A 16,763-nucleotide genomic window follows, 5' to 3' on the forward strand; every position below is an offset into this window, starting at 1 on the left:
GCGTTATTTACACACAAAAAAAAAAATGTTTAGTTCACTAGCGCAGGTGCACGTATTTTTCATTGGAGAGGTCTTGAGTTTGTGCCTCTTTTTCACCATTCTTTGTATATATATATTTTTTAAATAAAATGTTACCATTATATTTCACATCAACAAAGATGTCTGATCAACATGATCCTGATAAAAAAAATTAGACAAAATTACATAAATAGTCTCTATGGTTTGCCAAAAGTCACAGAGTCAGTCCCTGCTATTTTTTTTTGACGAACATGGTCCCTGTGGTTTCCAAAACTTGCATCAATGGCCCTTTTTGCTGACGCCGTTACTGTTCATCTGTTAGTGTAAGGGTATTTTGGTCTTTTCAAGTAGCAGAGACTGGGTTTGTAACTATAGGTAAACCATAGGGACCATTTATGTATTTTTTTTTTCTATATTTTATGTTTATGAGTTTGTGACTTTTCCACCCATTTACTTTTTAAAATATCACTTTGAACCCTTCACTTTGAACTTTGAAAAATTTTACTTTCACCCCTCTATTTTCTAAATTTTCGTGTTTAACCCCGTATTATATATAATTTGTTTTTTATTAATAAATTTTGTTCGCTAACCTAAAAAAACTATTTTTACGTGTTTATTTCCATATATTTGTCGGTATAATTCAAGGTGATCAACGTTTCGACTATAATTTAGAACATTCTTTCGTTATTTTTTTTAAAGTTACACGGTTTTTTTTATAAAATTGTCGGTTTAAATTCGAGCTTATTTTTCAACGTAGTTTTTTTTAAACTTTATGTACGTTTCCTAAAAAAAACTAACCTAAAAAAACTATTTTTACGTGTTTATTTTCATATATTTGTCGGTATAATTCAAGGTGATCAACGTTTCGACTATAATTTAGAACTTTCTTTCGCTATTTTTTTTAAAGTTACACGTTTTTTTTTTTTTTTTATAAAATTGTCGTTTAAATTCGAGCTTATTTTTCAACGTAGTTTTTTTTTAAATTTTATGTACGTTTCCTACGTATGAGACGGGTCATGTATAATAACTTTCGTTTGTTAATTTTAAAAAATATATTATATTCGAAATTGTCTATGTTTTGATGTATTTTTTATACATTTTGTGCTTAATTTTATATACATTCCTACGTATCATTCGGGTCATATATAATAACTTTCGTTTGTTAGCTTAAAAAAATGTAGTATATTCGAGTTTATCTATGTTTCGACCTAACTTTTGTTTCATGTTTTTTACGTATCAATATAGATTCGAGTTCGTCTATATTTCGACGTAATTTTTTTTTATGTTTCATGCTTATTTTTATGTACGTGTTTTTTTCATTCATGTTTTTTACGTCGAAATGCAACTTTTATGACTATAATCACCAAAATTCAACTTACAAAATTCAAGCTTATAATTACGCTTTTATCTATTATATGTGAACAAACTTATACGTAGAAACATACATAAAATAAGCACCAAAACGTTTTGCGAAACATATTTTTTTAACGTTTTCGTGCTTTATTTTTTGTACGTTTCCTACTTATGACTAGGGTCACATATTATATATTTTTTATTGTTTAGACTTTCGTTCGTTAACTTGAAAAAATCTTACTTATTTTTATGCACGTGCTGATATAAATTTGAGTTTTTCTTTTTCTTTATTTTTTATGTTTTGGTGCTTATTTTATATATGTTCCTACGTATAAGTTTGTTCACATATAATAGATAAAAGCGTAATTATAAGCTTGAATTTTGTAAGTTGAATTTTGGTGATTATAGTCATAAAAGTTGCATTTCAACGTAAAAAACATGAATGAAAAAAACACGTACATAAAAATAAGCATGAAACATAAAAAAAATTACGTCGAAATATAGACGAACTCGAATCTATATTGATACGTAAAAAACATGAAACAAAAGTTAGGTCGAAACATAGACAAACTCGAATATACTACATTTTTTTAAGCTAACAAACGAAAGCTATTATATATGACCTGAATGATACGTAGGAATGTATATAAAATTAAGCACAAAATGTATAAAAAATACATCAAAACATAGACAATCTCGAATATAATATATTTTTTAAAATTAACAAACGAAAGTTATTATATATGACCCGTCTCATACGTAGGAAACGTACATAAAGTTTAAAAAAAAACTACGTCGAAAAATAAGCTCGAATTTAAACCGACAATTTTATAAAAAAAACCGTGTAACTTTAAAAAAAAAATAACGAAAGAAAGTTCTAAATTATTGTCGAAACGTTGATCACCTTGAATTATACCGACAAATATATGAAAATAAACACGTAAAAATAGTTTTTTTAGGTTAGCGAACAAAAGTTATTAATAAAAAACAAATTATATATAATACGGGGTTAAACAAGAAAATTTAGAAAATAGAGGGGTAAAAGTAAAATTTTTCAAAGTTCAAAGTGATATTTTAAAAAGTAAATGGGTGGAAAAGTCACAAACTCATAAACATAAAATATAGAAAAAAAAATACATAAATGGTCTCTATGGTTTACCCATAGTCACAAACTCAGTCCCTGCTACTTGAAAAGACCAAAATACCCTTACACTAACGGATGATCACTAACGGCATCAACAAAAAGGTCCATTGATGCAAGTTTTGGAAACCATAAGGACCATGTTCATAAAAAAAAAATTAACAGGGACTGACTTTGTGACTTTTAAAAACCATAGGGACCATTTTTGTAATTTTGTCAAAAAATTATAAAATACTTTGCCTAAAAATATTGAAGTAACTAAAAAGAATTTAGTTTGGGTAAAACGATTTTTTTGTTTGCAAACCTAAAAGTTTTTTCTACGGTATTTACTTTACACACCGTTCCCGAGTTTATCAAAAGAAAAGAAAAGAAAGTCATGAAAGAAAAGAAGAGAAATAAAAGAAAAACAAAATTTTGTTTTGTGTTCCTGAGTCAGTGGCGGAGCCAGGGTCAAAGTAAAGGGGTATCCCAAAAAAATTTCGGATGGCCCAATTTTATTTTGGGTACTTTGGTTTTAAAACTAAATCTTAATCGAATCCTTAGATAAGCTAAAGTCATGTTATATAAACATGAAGTTGAAGTATCTTTTGATACTTGAATAGATGTGGAAATCAAAGTAGATATCAAATGAAACATGGTTAATATAATAGACGAAATTGGCTAAATTTACATGTGTTTGGCGATATGGGATAGAATAGCTGGGAAAATAAATTTACATGTGTTTGGCGATGTTTTTGATCCTTAGACCTCTGCTTCAATATACTAGCGCCTTATCCAGCAGACCACATGTTTGTTTGGGTTTATAAGTGAAGGGAAACATATATATACACTATATAAAACGAAATTTTGCTAAAAAGAATTACACTACCGAATTTTTTTTTAGGGGTATCCCGGGCTACCCCGGGCTCTTCATTGGATCCGCCCATGTCCCGAGTTGGAGAGAAGTGGAAGAAAAATTAATCATTTTCTTCTTTCCTTTCAAATCTTCCCAAATCGGAAGAAAAAATAGGAGGGAAAGTGATTTTTTCATTTCCCTCCACTTTCTTCCTTTAATGAAACTCGGAAACACCAATTTTTTTTATTTTTTTCTCATTTCCATCCATTTATTTTCCTTTCTCTTGTTAAGTTGAACTCGGGAACAAAAAAAAAAATGCAAATAGGTGGAAAAGATAGATACTAGAAAGTTGAATAAATTAATTAGATAAAATTAGTAAAATAAAAATAAATGTAAAAACTCAACTTAAGGTTTTTGTTGCAAATGCAATAAAAATAAAATATGAATTGAAGGAAATTTATGAACCCTAACGTGAACCGGAATTATCGATACCGGTCCTAATACATCCAGATAAATCCTGATTCCTGAAAATGATTCAGTTTCCCTGAGTCCGCGTAAGAACCAATCACATAAATCCCTTCGATTCGCTACTTTAAACAACTACAAATATCTCCCGTCGAGGGTTTGCGTCTCTCCATCTTCATCGGATCGATCTTCGCAGGTAATTTTCATTAGATTCCCAAATTTCATAACATAAATGCATGTAAATTTTGGTATATGTTTACGTTATGCCAAAATCTATATATCAAATTAGAGTCTTGCACAAACACTTTGCGATTATGTTAATCTAGGGTTTCTACTAAACTATTATTTAGGGCTTTTTTTTTGGTTAAATTTCGAGAATAGCCACTGCCTATGTATTCGTAAGCTTAAAGATTATGCTGACTCGTTGCTTATAGTGAAGCGACGGTTGTCCAATTTGCCTATGATTGCGCTAATTTTTTAGATTTTTTTGTGTTATCCACGTAAACATGGATTTGTTTCTGGCAGTTGAGTGAGGTTTCTGGTTCCTTTGAGTAAGTGATTATGTTAGTTTCTTGGTTATAATATCAGTTCTTAATTCATATGCATTGCACAGTGTTATGTAATGTCTACTTATTGTTATACATGTTCTTATATTTGGTATAATTGCATAGATATAGCTTTATGATCCAATGAGAGAAGGAAATATGAACTTTGTTGTAAACAAACTTGAAATAATTTCTCTATTCTCTTTCCATTACTGAAAACACAGTTTCTTGAAGGTTTATGTTGTTCTTTTTCAGCATCTGCAGTAACATATAGTCAAAAATATGACTGGGGAAAGAGCATTACATCCAGATTGCAGAAATTCTTCAAACCCATACCATGAATGTAGTGAATTTTGCTACAAAGTTATTGCTGAAGCCAAGAAACTTGCTAGTATAAGTGAACCAGGTTAGCAATTTTCTCTTGACTATATTTTCTTTTTACTTTTTTTTTAATGCTCAATTCTTCTTAACATTTCTTGACTAATTGCTATGAATGAACTCAGCTGGCTTGCAAGCTGCTCAACCAACATCTGTTCAAACTAAGGTTCCTGATAATGACCAAAGTGACCCTGATGATAATCCAAGTGATGATGACAACAATGCCCCTGATGATCAACCCCAAGTGGACTTCACTAAGCTTACAGGGAAACAAAAGAAATTATTCGAATTAAGGCTAAAGATGGTATGCAAAAATCAAAATACAACAACATAGTACACTTTCTATCATTCTTTTTCTTTTGGTTATATAATTATGTTGTTGTTTTTTTTTTGCAAATGTAGAATGAAGCAAGGAAAGCCAATCAAACTGCCATGGTGGCAGAAAAGAAAAGAATGGAAGCTCCACAAGAATCCAGAGGAATTTCTAAACAGAAGTGGATTGAAGAGAGGAAGAAAAAGATTGGAAAACTTCTTGATTCAAATGGATTAGATATGTCAAAAGCTTACATGTTAGATACACAACAAATGGCAGAAACAAAGTACAAAAAATGGGAGAAAGATCCTGCTCCAGCTGGCTGGGATGGTATATAAAACTAAAAAATCACATTTTTCATTTATTACTCACAAACAAATATAAAATATTTAATTATTTATTATTTTATTTCTTTCTCAACAGTGTTTAATCAGAAAACTTTATATGATGCATACAAGAAACGGACTAAAAAAATGGATGTTGATCTTGAAGAATACAATAAAATGAAAGAAGCAGATCCAGAATTCTATCGTGAAGCTTCAAGTCTACAATATGGAAAGGTAAGTTTCTTTTCTTCTTTGAAATATTGATATAAATTTGATATTTTTTTAAAAGTAGAATGGTGTAATAACAAGTGTTTTTTTGAACAGGCACCGAAAATTTCAGAGGATAAGATTGAAAGAATGGTGAAGGAGTTGAAGGATAGAGATGAGAAGAAGAACACATTTAGTAGAAGAAGAAGGTTTCATGAAGAGAAGGATATTGACTCCATTAATGATAGAAATGAGCATTTTAATAAGAAGATTGAACGTGCTTTTGGAAGATATACACTTGAGATCAAGAACAATCTTGAGAGAGGAACTGCTTTGCCTGATTAAAATGTGCTTTCAATCTTGTTTTCATATGTAACAATACGTAAAATTGCTCACTTTGTTTTCTGTGTTTCATCTGGTTTTGGATTTAGTTTGAACAAGCTTTAATTTTTAATGAATTTAAAAGTTAGTGACATGTGATTTTTCCTAACTTTTTAAATATTAGTTTTGTGTATAAATGTTATATATATTGCTTAATAACTTACTAAACTTGTGCTCTTGTATTTTTTTTTTATATGCTAAAACCGAATTTTGGAACTCTACTTTTACTAGGAAAAGTTCGAAAACTCATATAAACAAACTTGAAACTTGATATTTTGATTAGTTTTTACAATTTTTTGGTGTTAGACTGGTGAAAGAACATTATATATTGCTTAATAACTTGTTAAATTCGTTTATGTTGTTTATACAAAGTTTAAAAGGAATTTCAAAATTATGCCTTTATGTAGAACAATTCAAATTTTCACAAGTTTTATAAACAATTTAACTCCTAGTTTTTACACTTTACATTTAGGTTGGTACACAATGGTCTAGTGTTGCTTACATAGGTTAAGAATATTTATAACAATTCTGAAATTCATTAAAAGTTGCAGCTTGTTTGTCTATAAGTCTTCATCAAACCATGAAGGTTCCATGAAGTGAAGGATATTTTGAATAGGTATTTTGAATGAGGTATTAGTTGCTAAAAGTGCTATTCCTGATTTCCTGTATACTAGAGTAGTGTTGTTTATATAGAATTTCAAATTTCATTAAACCACTTAGAACATTGTTTTTTTCCTTGGTTTTTTTTTGTGTGTTATCTAATGTTATATTCATCAAAATTTGCACCTTGTTTGTTTATACATTGTCATCATGAAGAGAATGATATTGAAAAGATGGTGAAGTAGTAGCTAAAAGGACAATGACCATACGTGTAGGTGTGAATAGATGTGACAAAAATTGCAACTTTTGTCCTATCCACAAAATGCAATCTAAACACAACACCAAAAACCATGGAAAGAAAAAGCATCCCACCATAAAAATTAAGAAACCAAGTTTCATATCCTCCAAACAAAGTGGCAGAAAGAAAGATAAGACAAGAAAAACAGCAGAATTCAAACAGACCACATTAAGGATGTTCTGAATCTTTTCTAAACAAAAGCAAAAAGAACCCAACCCAACGTTATATACTACTTTTACTACTACCATTCATTATTATTAAAATTATTACTCAAATGCCCATGCATTCTCTCTACGAACCTCTTCCTCTTCTTCAGGGGTGAAATCATTCTTGATGTTGAATGTTTTGCGGATCTCTTCAGGTGTCTTTCCCTTTATCATGTCTGCAACTGTTTGGCATGTCAGATCCAACAAGCTCTTTATGTTCAGATAGTTAGCAGCCTGAAAAAAAAAACAATTCACAAACAAAAAAGACTATAAACTCAGTAGACTTCAACCAAAGATTTCTTGAAAAAAGAGGAAGGAAACAAAATAAGACCAAAAAATTGGTGATACATGATTACAATCCAATATGAACTGTGATATTAACAAATAAAAATCAAATAACTATTAGTTAATACCACTTTCCTCAATTTTAACTATTAACATCCTTTTCAGGGTGTCATGTATAACAAGAACCAACAATAACATCTCTAAATATCTATATATGATCCAAATACGTTTAGATATCTTCAGAAAAAAACATTAATCAGTAACCTAGTTACCTAGGCATGTTACCACACAAGCATCAAAGAGTATGACCTAAAATATTCACAAAACTTGAGGAATCCGATAATAATATCCGCGAATTCGTCGAATAAACACGCAATTTTTTTAGACACCGATCACGTACCACAATCGCGAAATAACAACATCAATCGTGATTTTTAACGCGTATAAACTCGATCGTTTTTGTCAAAATAAATCAATTAGATTATGCGAGGAGAAAGTAGAGATAAGCGAACCAAAATGAGATCGAATAGAGTCCCCTGATCCACTTTAACAAACTCGGCATCAAACGATTTCAGATCGTCCTCAGCTGCCTTATCGTCGGTCTTCGGTGTCTCCACATGCTTCTTACAGTACTCAATAACCTTTGACAGGATCTTGCTTGTGACGTTGGGAAGAGGGATACTAGTGTCGGCACAGTCATCTTCAATCATATGCTTAATCGTCTGTGACTCCAACGCCACCGCTTCTTCAACCTCGAAGGTTTCTCCATCGGAACTTTTCAAAACAATAACCTTAGATGATGAAGACATGGTGTATTGATCGGCCGGAATTCAGAAAGCCTGGGAAATTTTGGGGATGAAGGAAACCCTAACCCTAGAAACGGATAGAATTTGATGGCGAGAAGGCCGATGGGTAACAATTGATGTGCCCCCGCTTACCACTGCTTGAATTATATATGCGACTTCGGACGTCTCTTGGGCCCCAAGCTGTATGTTTATGTGCATAAATAACCCCTGTACTTTTATTCTCTTTGCAAAAAGGTTATTTATATCTAATAAATTACGGGTTTAGTCCCTGAACTACTCCTTAATCAACGGTCTTAGTTCATTGACTTTGTTTATGTTCTGTTGCATATAAGATTATATACATTCGGTTTAGAAAATTGATGGAATTATTTTTTCTCTATAACTTTTGTTATATAAGTACTTTATTAATAATATTAATATTTGTTTATTAAATAAAAGGTTGTTACAAACTTTTAAGTGTTAACTTGTTCAATAAAATTATAAATTAATTACTTTAGATATATCTTTCTCGGATGTTATGTATAATTTCCTATTATATAATTGGTCATTTTTAAGAATACATCATATTTTTGAAAAAAAAACATTTGGAGACATTAATTTTTGAACAAATAAATACAACGATAAAATATTATGTTAGTGCAATATTTAATCTTCGACGGATCCTTCGAAGGTGATTGATATATCTTAGAGACTTGTTATAACTGAAAGAAAGCTAAGGGTCAGCCATTGTTGGGTTACGAGGGATCAAAAACACCATAAAGGCATACATGAGAAGCAATAAAAACAATAACCTCATAAACCGGACATAGATCTATGTTCAATCAATCGGTTGCAACTAAAACATAACGAGAAGGAAACTAGAATACATACATTTATAGTCGTTGAAACATTCGTAGATCTTGATTGAATAATGAGTGCTAAGAGCCCAATGGAGAGCTCCTCTTTCGTAGTCGCACCCAAGGAATGGACCAACAACATTTGACTTCACGCTATGGACAAACACCTTGAATGCGACAAACCGAAATCCAAAATCGAAGGCTATGTGTTGCGTAGAAACCCTACACACCACATAGGCGACTTAGGTTTAGGGTTTCGGGATTGAGTTGGTTCTGTTGAATACTAGGGTTTTTTTCTAGAGAGAAAACCATCATCACATCTGGCCTAGGACCCCTATATTGATATGGAAGGATTAAAACCCTTAAAGGATAATTATTTGGTCACATAATAATTAATAATATATTTGGTAATTATCTGAGTTTCATATTCATTTATCTAGAACCTTATAGATCACTATATTTCATTTAATTAATTAAAGACTTAGTTAACTAACAAACCAAGTCCTTATAATTTTCTCGTCTCATCAGTTTCTTATTTATGTCCTTGCGTGTAACATAAAAGACCCTGTCACTAATAGTAATATTATTGATTGTTGTGACTGTGGGAAGCATATTCTAACATCTGTAATATAGAATGAACATGAGATTTTTCTTTGACACCCAAATTAATGTGATACCAAAATATTATGTAAGGTTGAGTGTAAATAAGGGTGTGTTATAGCTTACCGAAAACCTTACATGCAGGTAAGCATCGTTTAGATGGTCATGCACCGACGATGTCAAAAACCTTTATTAACCCTCTATTTGGTTGTTTCTTTCTTTTCCCCTCTCATTTTAAGTTTATATCATTAGGGCTGGTGAGTGTTGTCGTCAATCAATTGCCTTCTTTCTCCCTTTATTCATTATGTTTTTCTTCAAATCGAAATGTAGTGATAGATGAGCAAGATAATAACTTTTCATTTGATCATAACACCGATGCAAGTTGACTATGTTGTCTTGGGTCATGACTTTTCGAATAATTTTGAGATGATGGTTTATGCTTAAAATGCATCAATAAATTGTGTTGGTCGTTGGTTAAATTATCTTTTTGGTCTTAATTGTTGTAGATGGCCAAACTTCATTGAATCTTGTTCGGGTGCTTAATTACTAATAGAAACTTAAATAAATATCATTGTAAGGTTTAAGAGATTCTTTTTAATGATCACTCTATGATGCCCTCGTATTTAATTATTTAGGTCAGGTTGTAAAGGTTGCTTATCTAACTAGAGGTAAAGACATCAACTAGAGCAAGCGAATGGAAAAATGATTGTGTTGTTGATGTTGAGGGGTATGAGTGTATGACCATGATGATTTCGATTATGGTGATTATCTCTTGAATATCCCCACCATTCAACCTAGTTCAAGTATGGATGTGTTTGATCATCTTGATGGTATTAATAAATGTTATGATATGTTCTTCGAGGTTGACGTTGTCCCAGAATAGCTTCACCTATGTTAAGCCTGAGAATCACAGTAAAGACGTCGTCGTCTGGGAGGTGGTCCCGAAACAAAGCTCAGATGGTCTAGTCAGTAGTTGCATGAGAGAATTAGGTTTAGGTATGTAATAAATAATGAGGTGATCCTTTCTCTTGGAGAAGAAGGGATCATTTTATAACTGTTGTCTTCTACGCGTGATCCCAACAAGATCCTTCGTCTTATCTAGGCCGACAGGATGTGGAGAATTCCTATTGGCAGATCTTCAACCACTAGCGGATATCTGCTATTGTTGCAGAACTAACAGAGGATAGTGTCTTGGGCGCTATACTTGTCGCTATGGGGAGTGGCCACTGGCCAGTACTATTTTGGCTTATTTTAGACCGGAGTTTCTTGTCCTGAATTGGACCTTGGTGTTGGAGCGCCAGGGTCTGAGTGTGAGGCCTCGAGGGCCTGGGCCTAATCACTCATGCCGGGTGGTGACCGTTAGCTAGGTCATACCTTGGATAATCGTTCTGTTATCTTTGATATATTCCAAGGAGGATACGTTAACAAGTCTCCTAGGCTAGTAAACGTGAGTGTTAGCCTGGTAGGAATGGCAACGGGGCGAGGCATGATTTCCCAAACCCGCACCGATATCTTTTGGGTATCTGTAACACCCCGAATCCCAAGTAAAAGTTTTAAGCATATCATGACATATTTATGGACCTACTTGACGATTTGGTTGCCCCCAACTCGTCGTGTAGAGGCGGGTTAGCCTGCGTGGATTATTGGATCTACTCGACAAGTCAGAGGACCTGGACTCGACGAGTAGGAACTAGGAGATGAAACCCTCATTTTTAGGGTTTGCACCCTATTTAAAGGACCTTAAGTCCCTTCATACATTCCTTTACCACCCTCTTGACGGCTGAGAGAAACCTTAATTGATATTACCTTGTTCTTGAGTGTCTATGAGGTTTAAAGAGTGATTTTGGTGCATTTTGTGAAGGAGGTGCGAAGTATAAGAAGCTTGGGCAGAGAGGAGCTTGTGGATCTGACTCCACTTCATATTGGCATCATTTTGAAGGTATCAAGTCGATACCTTTGTTTATCCTTAGCTAAATATCTTCATGTTTGGGGTTAGGGCAATCTTTAGCACATTTGGGAGTCATTTCGAGTTTTGGGCAAGATATGAAGTTGTAACTTCAGATCTGAACTCCCCTTGGTCCCTATAGCTATAAAGTTATGAGATTTTTCAAGCTAAGGTCCTTCCTTTTGGGTTAAACCTTCCCTTTCACTTGGTTTTGACATTTAGGACCATGCATGCACGTAAAGTTTGCAACTTTATGTGGAAACCATGCCCTAAGAGGTTAGATATGCATTTTGGTACTTTAGGGTGGATTGAAAACGTCTATATGATAAAAAGACCGAAGGAATCGATGAGTGCATAAGTCAACTCGATGAGTCGAAAGAGGGTTTCCCGTTTTTGGTTTCTGCATGGACTCGGCGAGTCAGTAAGACGACTCGACGAGTCAGTTAGGGTTTTCCCGACATTGGACATGCATGGACTCGACGAGTTGTCAGGAAACTCGGCGGGTCAATTAGGGTTTTCTAGATTTCTCGAGTTCTGGAAGGACTCGACGAGTCAGTAAGCTGCACTTGACGAGTTGGGCCAACATGGATTGTTGACCTTGACCGTTGACTTTGACTTTGACCAAGGGTTAACCAGTTTGAGTTCTGGGGGTATTTTAGTAAATTGGAAATTTATGGAGGTGGTCTTATGGTGAATATATGTGGTGGAGTTCGTGGCTATGATTCGAGAGTTTGAGTTTATCATTTTAGTCGACATTTGTGAGGTGAGTTCACTTCACTATACTAAGGGGTCTAAGGCACCAAGTTCGTCCCATTGGATTTGATATCCTAGCAGTTGTTGATATATCATGTATGATTTAGTATTGCATGCTAGTTGTTATGATAGTCTGAGAGTGGTTATGCATGCTAGTTGTTGTAATAGTTGGTAGATCTCTAGGACTACTTGTGACATGGCCTGATTATCTATATGCATAGTTAGTATTATATGTCGACATGTTATGTGGGTAGGCTTGAGGTTGCACTACTCCGTGCGGTGACCAACAAACCCTGGAGTATGCCAGATATGAGCTGAGGGTCAGGAGGAGCATGCCAAACTCATAGTAAGGACTCCTAAGCATTCTAGATGCGAGCTGAGGGCCATGAGAGCATACCAGACTCACACTGAGGGCTAGTCATTTCGTTACAGTCCAAGGACTGGGGGAGAAATCCAAATATGAGTTGTGGGCCTATAAGGAAAGCCATACTCATACTGTGGTCTCAGGGGTAATCCATTCTGTAGAGTTGTGGACCCATTACATGTTGTTATTATGTGTGTTATTTGTTATGTATCGGTATTTTGGGGGAACTCAGTAAGCTTTTGGCTTACAGTTTCAGTTTTGGTTTCAGGTACATCAGATGATCGCGGAAGCCGAAGGCATGATCGTACAACTCTTCACATTTTATGATTTTGCTTTACGGGATACTCTGACGCTATACTATTTTTTAAAAAATTTTGTAATAATTATTGATTTTGAAATGTTTTAAAAGGTTTAAATTTGGCTCAAATTTTATGGATGTTACAAGTTGGTATTAGAGCCTTGGTTTGAGTGGATTGGAGGAACACTCGTGTGAATCCTGTCTCAAACTAAGGATAATAATTTCAAAATGATTTTAAATGGTTTTCGAAATAAGTAAAGGAGGATGAAGAGTGTACGATCAGTCGTAGCCAGTAAGTAGACCCTAAAATACCATGCAGTTAATTGATTATGTGATATGTTAGAACAACATGCTAGTACTAGGCTAGGTATCTTTAGGAATTGCATGATAGAATTTCCTGATTGTATGATTCCTGATAGCCTAGGGTTTTCCTTATATGAAATTGACATCATTAATGTAGTTGCTTAGTGTATGCATCACGACCGTACATAATTAATATCTTATAGCCTGAGAATGTTAGGTTTAGCCTTATTTCCTGTTCTTATTTGATGAAGGGGTTAGGGTAGGATCAGGTATTCGAAAGTCTATAGGGTCCAACATTATGTAAGACTAGCATAGACTAGTATTGCAGGGTTAGTGGAAGTTTCATGAATGGTTGAGTTGTGTGAGATCAGTAGACCATCTATGAGATAGTTAGTTTCCCTCTAGGAGTGAGGATTGAGCGATCACCATGCATATGTATATTGTTAGGGTGTTGTGATGATACTTAAGACAAATATGGGTAGGTGTGGAAGGTAGTATGGGCCCGTACTACTGAAAGCACATGATCCATACACGTAGCGATGAAGTCACAATCCCTAGGGTTTAGTTGGGAGTTGGTTCCCTGTTATTTGTGCGGATTATCTGATATCTTCCTGATGTATTTTCAGAATGGTGGTTATGAGGCATTTTGTGACTGGATCCAGATTTGGATCAGAGCAGGGCAGTCAGGATGCCCCTACAGTGCCCGAGACTATCAGCCGGGGTGGTCCAATGTTGATAGAGAATCGTGTCAGGGAGATCCTCTGCGAGGAGGTGGTCGAGATTGTTCGAGGTCAGATTTTGGAGATGTTTGGGTCTATTAAGACCGCCATGATGGAGTATTTTGATAACATATATGCAGCCTTAGTTGAGACAATTGTCGCAACAGCTACAGCGGCTGTAACAACAGCAGGGGGAGGAGCCAGACGAGGTTTTCAGTACCGGGACTTCGATAACATGAAGCCCTCGACTTTCGATGGGACTCAGGATCCAATCATAGCTATGATGTGGCTGTCTGACATGGAGGGATGTTTCTTCATGTGCTCATGTCCTACTGACCAAAAGGTCATATGTGCCCTGAACTTGTTGAGGTTCGTGGAAAAGGACTGGTGGAGGTTGATGATTGGGTCATATACGAATGACCAGAGACCTGTTGTTACTTGGGAGCAGTCCAGAGATATGTTCCGCGCTCACTACATTCCACGGGTCGAGCACGAGCGGCTGTCCCAGGAGTTTTTAGACCTGAGGCAGGGCACGGAGTCGGTGACAGAGATCACCCGCATGTTTACTAAGAGGGCGATGTTTTTCCCAAAGTTTGCTTCCGATCAGGCTCAGATGACACGTTATATGAGCATGTCTGTAACGCCCGTAGATCAGGGCTACTCAATTTAGAGACAATGAGCATCAAAAATGACTTTTGGATGGAAGATTATTTTGAAGGAATAATCTTAACTAAGTTGTAGTATATGTTACAAGGATCCCATACATATAAAGAACGCTGAAATCCGAGTTATAACGAAGAAGTTATGACATGTTGAAGTTTCGCGACAGAACCGACACGACATTGCACGACGTAAATAGTGAATTTACGATAGAGCGATAATTAACCTTAGTAATCTAAACGAAAGTCGTAGAATACGTTAAACTGAGAGAGTTCATAAAAATAACGTCCAAATCTGACTTCGTATGAGGAAGTTATGATTTTTCTAAGTTTCAGCTTAGCGGTATGCAGCCCAAAGTTCGAATTTGAGATCGAGTGAGTTTTAGCCGAGACAATCTAAACGAGAATCGAATATCTCGTCAATAGTAGTGCAACTGAAGAGAGACAGATGAAAACGGACGTCAGATGAGGAAGTTATGAATTTCTAACGGAGTTTTCCTGTCCCGACCTACTAAAAATAATATAATAAAAATAAAGTCAAAATTAGCCGACGGAGTCTAAACGACAGTTGTAGAGCATAATCTCACCTACGTGTGGATATAAAGAACATCGAAAACAAAGATCGTATGCAAGATTTATGATTTTCTGAAGTTCGAGACACGCATCCCAAAGGGGGAACGCCCCGCGCTCATAGCTTGGCCCCGGATTAGCCACGTCGATGTTGACTCAACCGGATAAGAGATAAGACTGGAACCCCACTCCTACGCGTCACGTTTAAAGGGAAAGCCCAACGTTCAGGGAACGCCCTGCGTTCGAGGGCCAGACCCCTCCTATAAATAGAAGTCGATTCCAGCCGATTTGGTTGCTCAATTTCTTTCCTCTCACTCCATATTGCCTCGTTCTACGTTCAAGTTATACCCCCGAATCCCCGGTATCATCGTGACACCCGAAGCGAGTCCCGAAGCCCCGAAGATCCCGATAAGAAAAGAGTCTCGAGCCGAAGCTCTGCCTGCGTGAAGCCCGGTTTTGAGAAGATATCTTGGTTCCATCAGAGAATATTACTATGAAGAGTCGTAGTGCTGTCTGAGCATCGTCTAATCAAGTGAGTGTGTAGTTACTTTCTTCTAACACATAAATATGAAGGATTTGCTATGAAATACGTGCTATGTGTTTATATATTGTTTGTTTATTTGAGATGGGTGGAATGAATGCTTTTTATAGGTTTTAAAATGAATTAACATGTATATGTATTTTATATCTACAAATATGTTGGTTAGAACATGGGTAGATGGAATAGTTGGTGTGTGATGAGAGATGGTATGAGTAAACCTTGGCGACTATGAGACGTAGTGCCTATTGTGTAAACCCTGGCGACTATGCGACGTAGTGCCTATTGTGTAAACCATGGCGACTATGCGACGTAGTTCCTATTGTGTAAAACTAGCGACTATGCGATGTAGTGCCTATTGTATAAACCCTGGCGACTATGTGACGTAGTGCCTGTTGTATGAACCTTGGTAGCCATGGGCTTTGGATAAATTCCTTAGGTCAATCGTTAGGAATGAATGAATGAAGGATAGTTGATTCTTAGGGTAAAACCTTAAGAAATAAAGGAGATAATGGGGATGAGTAATTGGGTTGATTGTTGGATGATTGAATATAATAATTGTATTATTATGGGTTGAAAACCATATATGTGCACCAGGCTGCCAAGCCTGACCCACTCAGTTTTCTTTGTATCACAGATATCGATACGAAGACATATTTCACTGAGAGGTTAAAGGAGATGTAAATCATTAGAGTAAATAAATGTAAGTTTTGTTTATACTTATGCGTCTGTATTGACCAGGACATCCCAAATGTTTTAAAATGAATAAAATACATTTCTTCAGGAAATGCTTTGATAAATTATTTATCATGTTTTATGGGAATAAATTCCGCAACTCTTTTAATCAAAGGATTACTCTGATTTTATAAAACAAAGCATAAACAAATCAGTCTTTTCTGGTCTTGAATTTGGGGATGTCACAATGCTCAAGACTGATATCCGTCAGTTTGTTGCTACCCAACGATGTGATACACTGCTGGAGTTACATGAGGTCGCTAGGCGGGAGATTGAGTTACAGTTA

The 16,763-nt window shown here is 35.1% G+C and overlaps 2 protein-coding genes across 2 annotated transcripts; one reads left to right on the plus strand and one right to left on the minus strand.

Moving 5' to 3' along the window:
* The first annotated feature begins 3,804 nt into the window (after nucleotides 1-3,804).
* Nucleotides 3,805-6,056, plus strand: LOC111899633 (uncharacterized). The gene is made up of 6 exons (XM_023895476.3): nucleotides 3,805-4,008; nucleotides 4,613-4,763; nucleotides 4,861-5,039; nucleotides 5,138-5,378; nucleotides 5,472-5,608; nucleotides 5,699-6,056. Exons 2-6 carry the CDS (start codon nucleotides 4,640-4,642, stop codon nucleotides 5,924-5,926), a joined length of 909 nt encoding a protein of 302 aa, XP_023751244.1. The 5' UTR covers nucleotides 3,805-4,008; nucleotides 4,613-4,639; the 3' UTR covers nucleotides 5,927-6,056.
* An 859-nt stretch (nucleotides 6,057-6,915) lies between these two features.
* Nucleotides 6,916-8,279, minus strand: LOC111899632 (SKP1-like protein 1A). Its single transcript, XM_023895475.3, has 2 exons — nucleotides 7,864-8,279; nucleotides 6,916-7,300 (listed from the first exon to the last, which is right to left on the minus strand). The coding sequence occupies exons 1-2, from the start codon at nucleotides 8,158-8,160 to the stop codon at nucleotides 7,127-7,129; spliced, it is 471 nt and encodes a 156-aa protein (XP_023751243.1). The 5' UTR covers nucleotides 8,161-8,279; the 3' UTR covers nucleotides 6,916-7,126.
* Nucleotides 8,280-16,763: the final 8,484 nt, after the last annotated feature.

This window comes from Lactuca sativa, chromosome 4, assembly GCF_002870075.4.
Source record: "Lactuca sativa cultivar Salinas chromosome 4, Lsat_Salinas_v11, whole genome shotgun sequence".
Classification (NCBI taxonomy): Eukaryota; Viridiplantae; Streptophyta; class Magnoliopsida; order Asterales; family Asteraceae; genus Lactuca; species Lactuca sativa.

What these genes read in the sequence shown, in the direction of transcription:
- LOC111899633 (XM_023895476.3), top strand. Translation starts at nt 4,640, where the DNA reads ATGACTGGGGAAAGAGCATTACATCCAGATTGCAGAAATTCTTCAAAC. An exon ending in TGCTCCAGCTGGCTGGGATG is followed by an intron (nt 5,379 to 5,471) that starts GTATATAAAACT and finishes CTTTCTCAACAG; the next exon opens with TGTTTAATCAGAAAACTTTA. An exon ending in CAAGTCTACAATATGGAAAG is followed by an intron (nt 5,609 to 5,698) that starts GTAAGTTTCTTT and finishes TTTTTTGAACAG; the next exon opens with GCACCGAAAATTTCAGAGGA.
- LOC111899632 (XM_023895475.3), bottom strand. Translation starts at nt 8,160, where the DNA reads ATGTCTTCATCATCTAAGGTTATTGTTTTGAAAAGTTCCGATGGAGAA. An exon ending in CTCTATTCGATCTCATTTTG is followed by an intron (nt 7,301 to 7,863) that starts GTTCGCTTATCT and finishes TTTTTTTTTCAG; the next exon opens with GCTGCTAACTATCTGAACAT.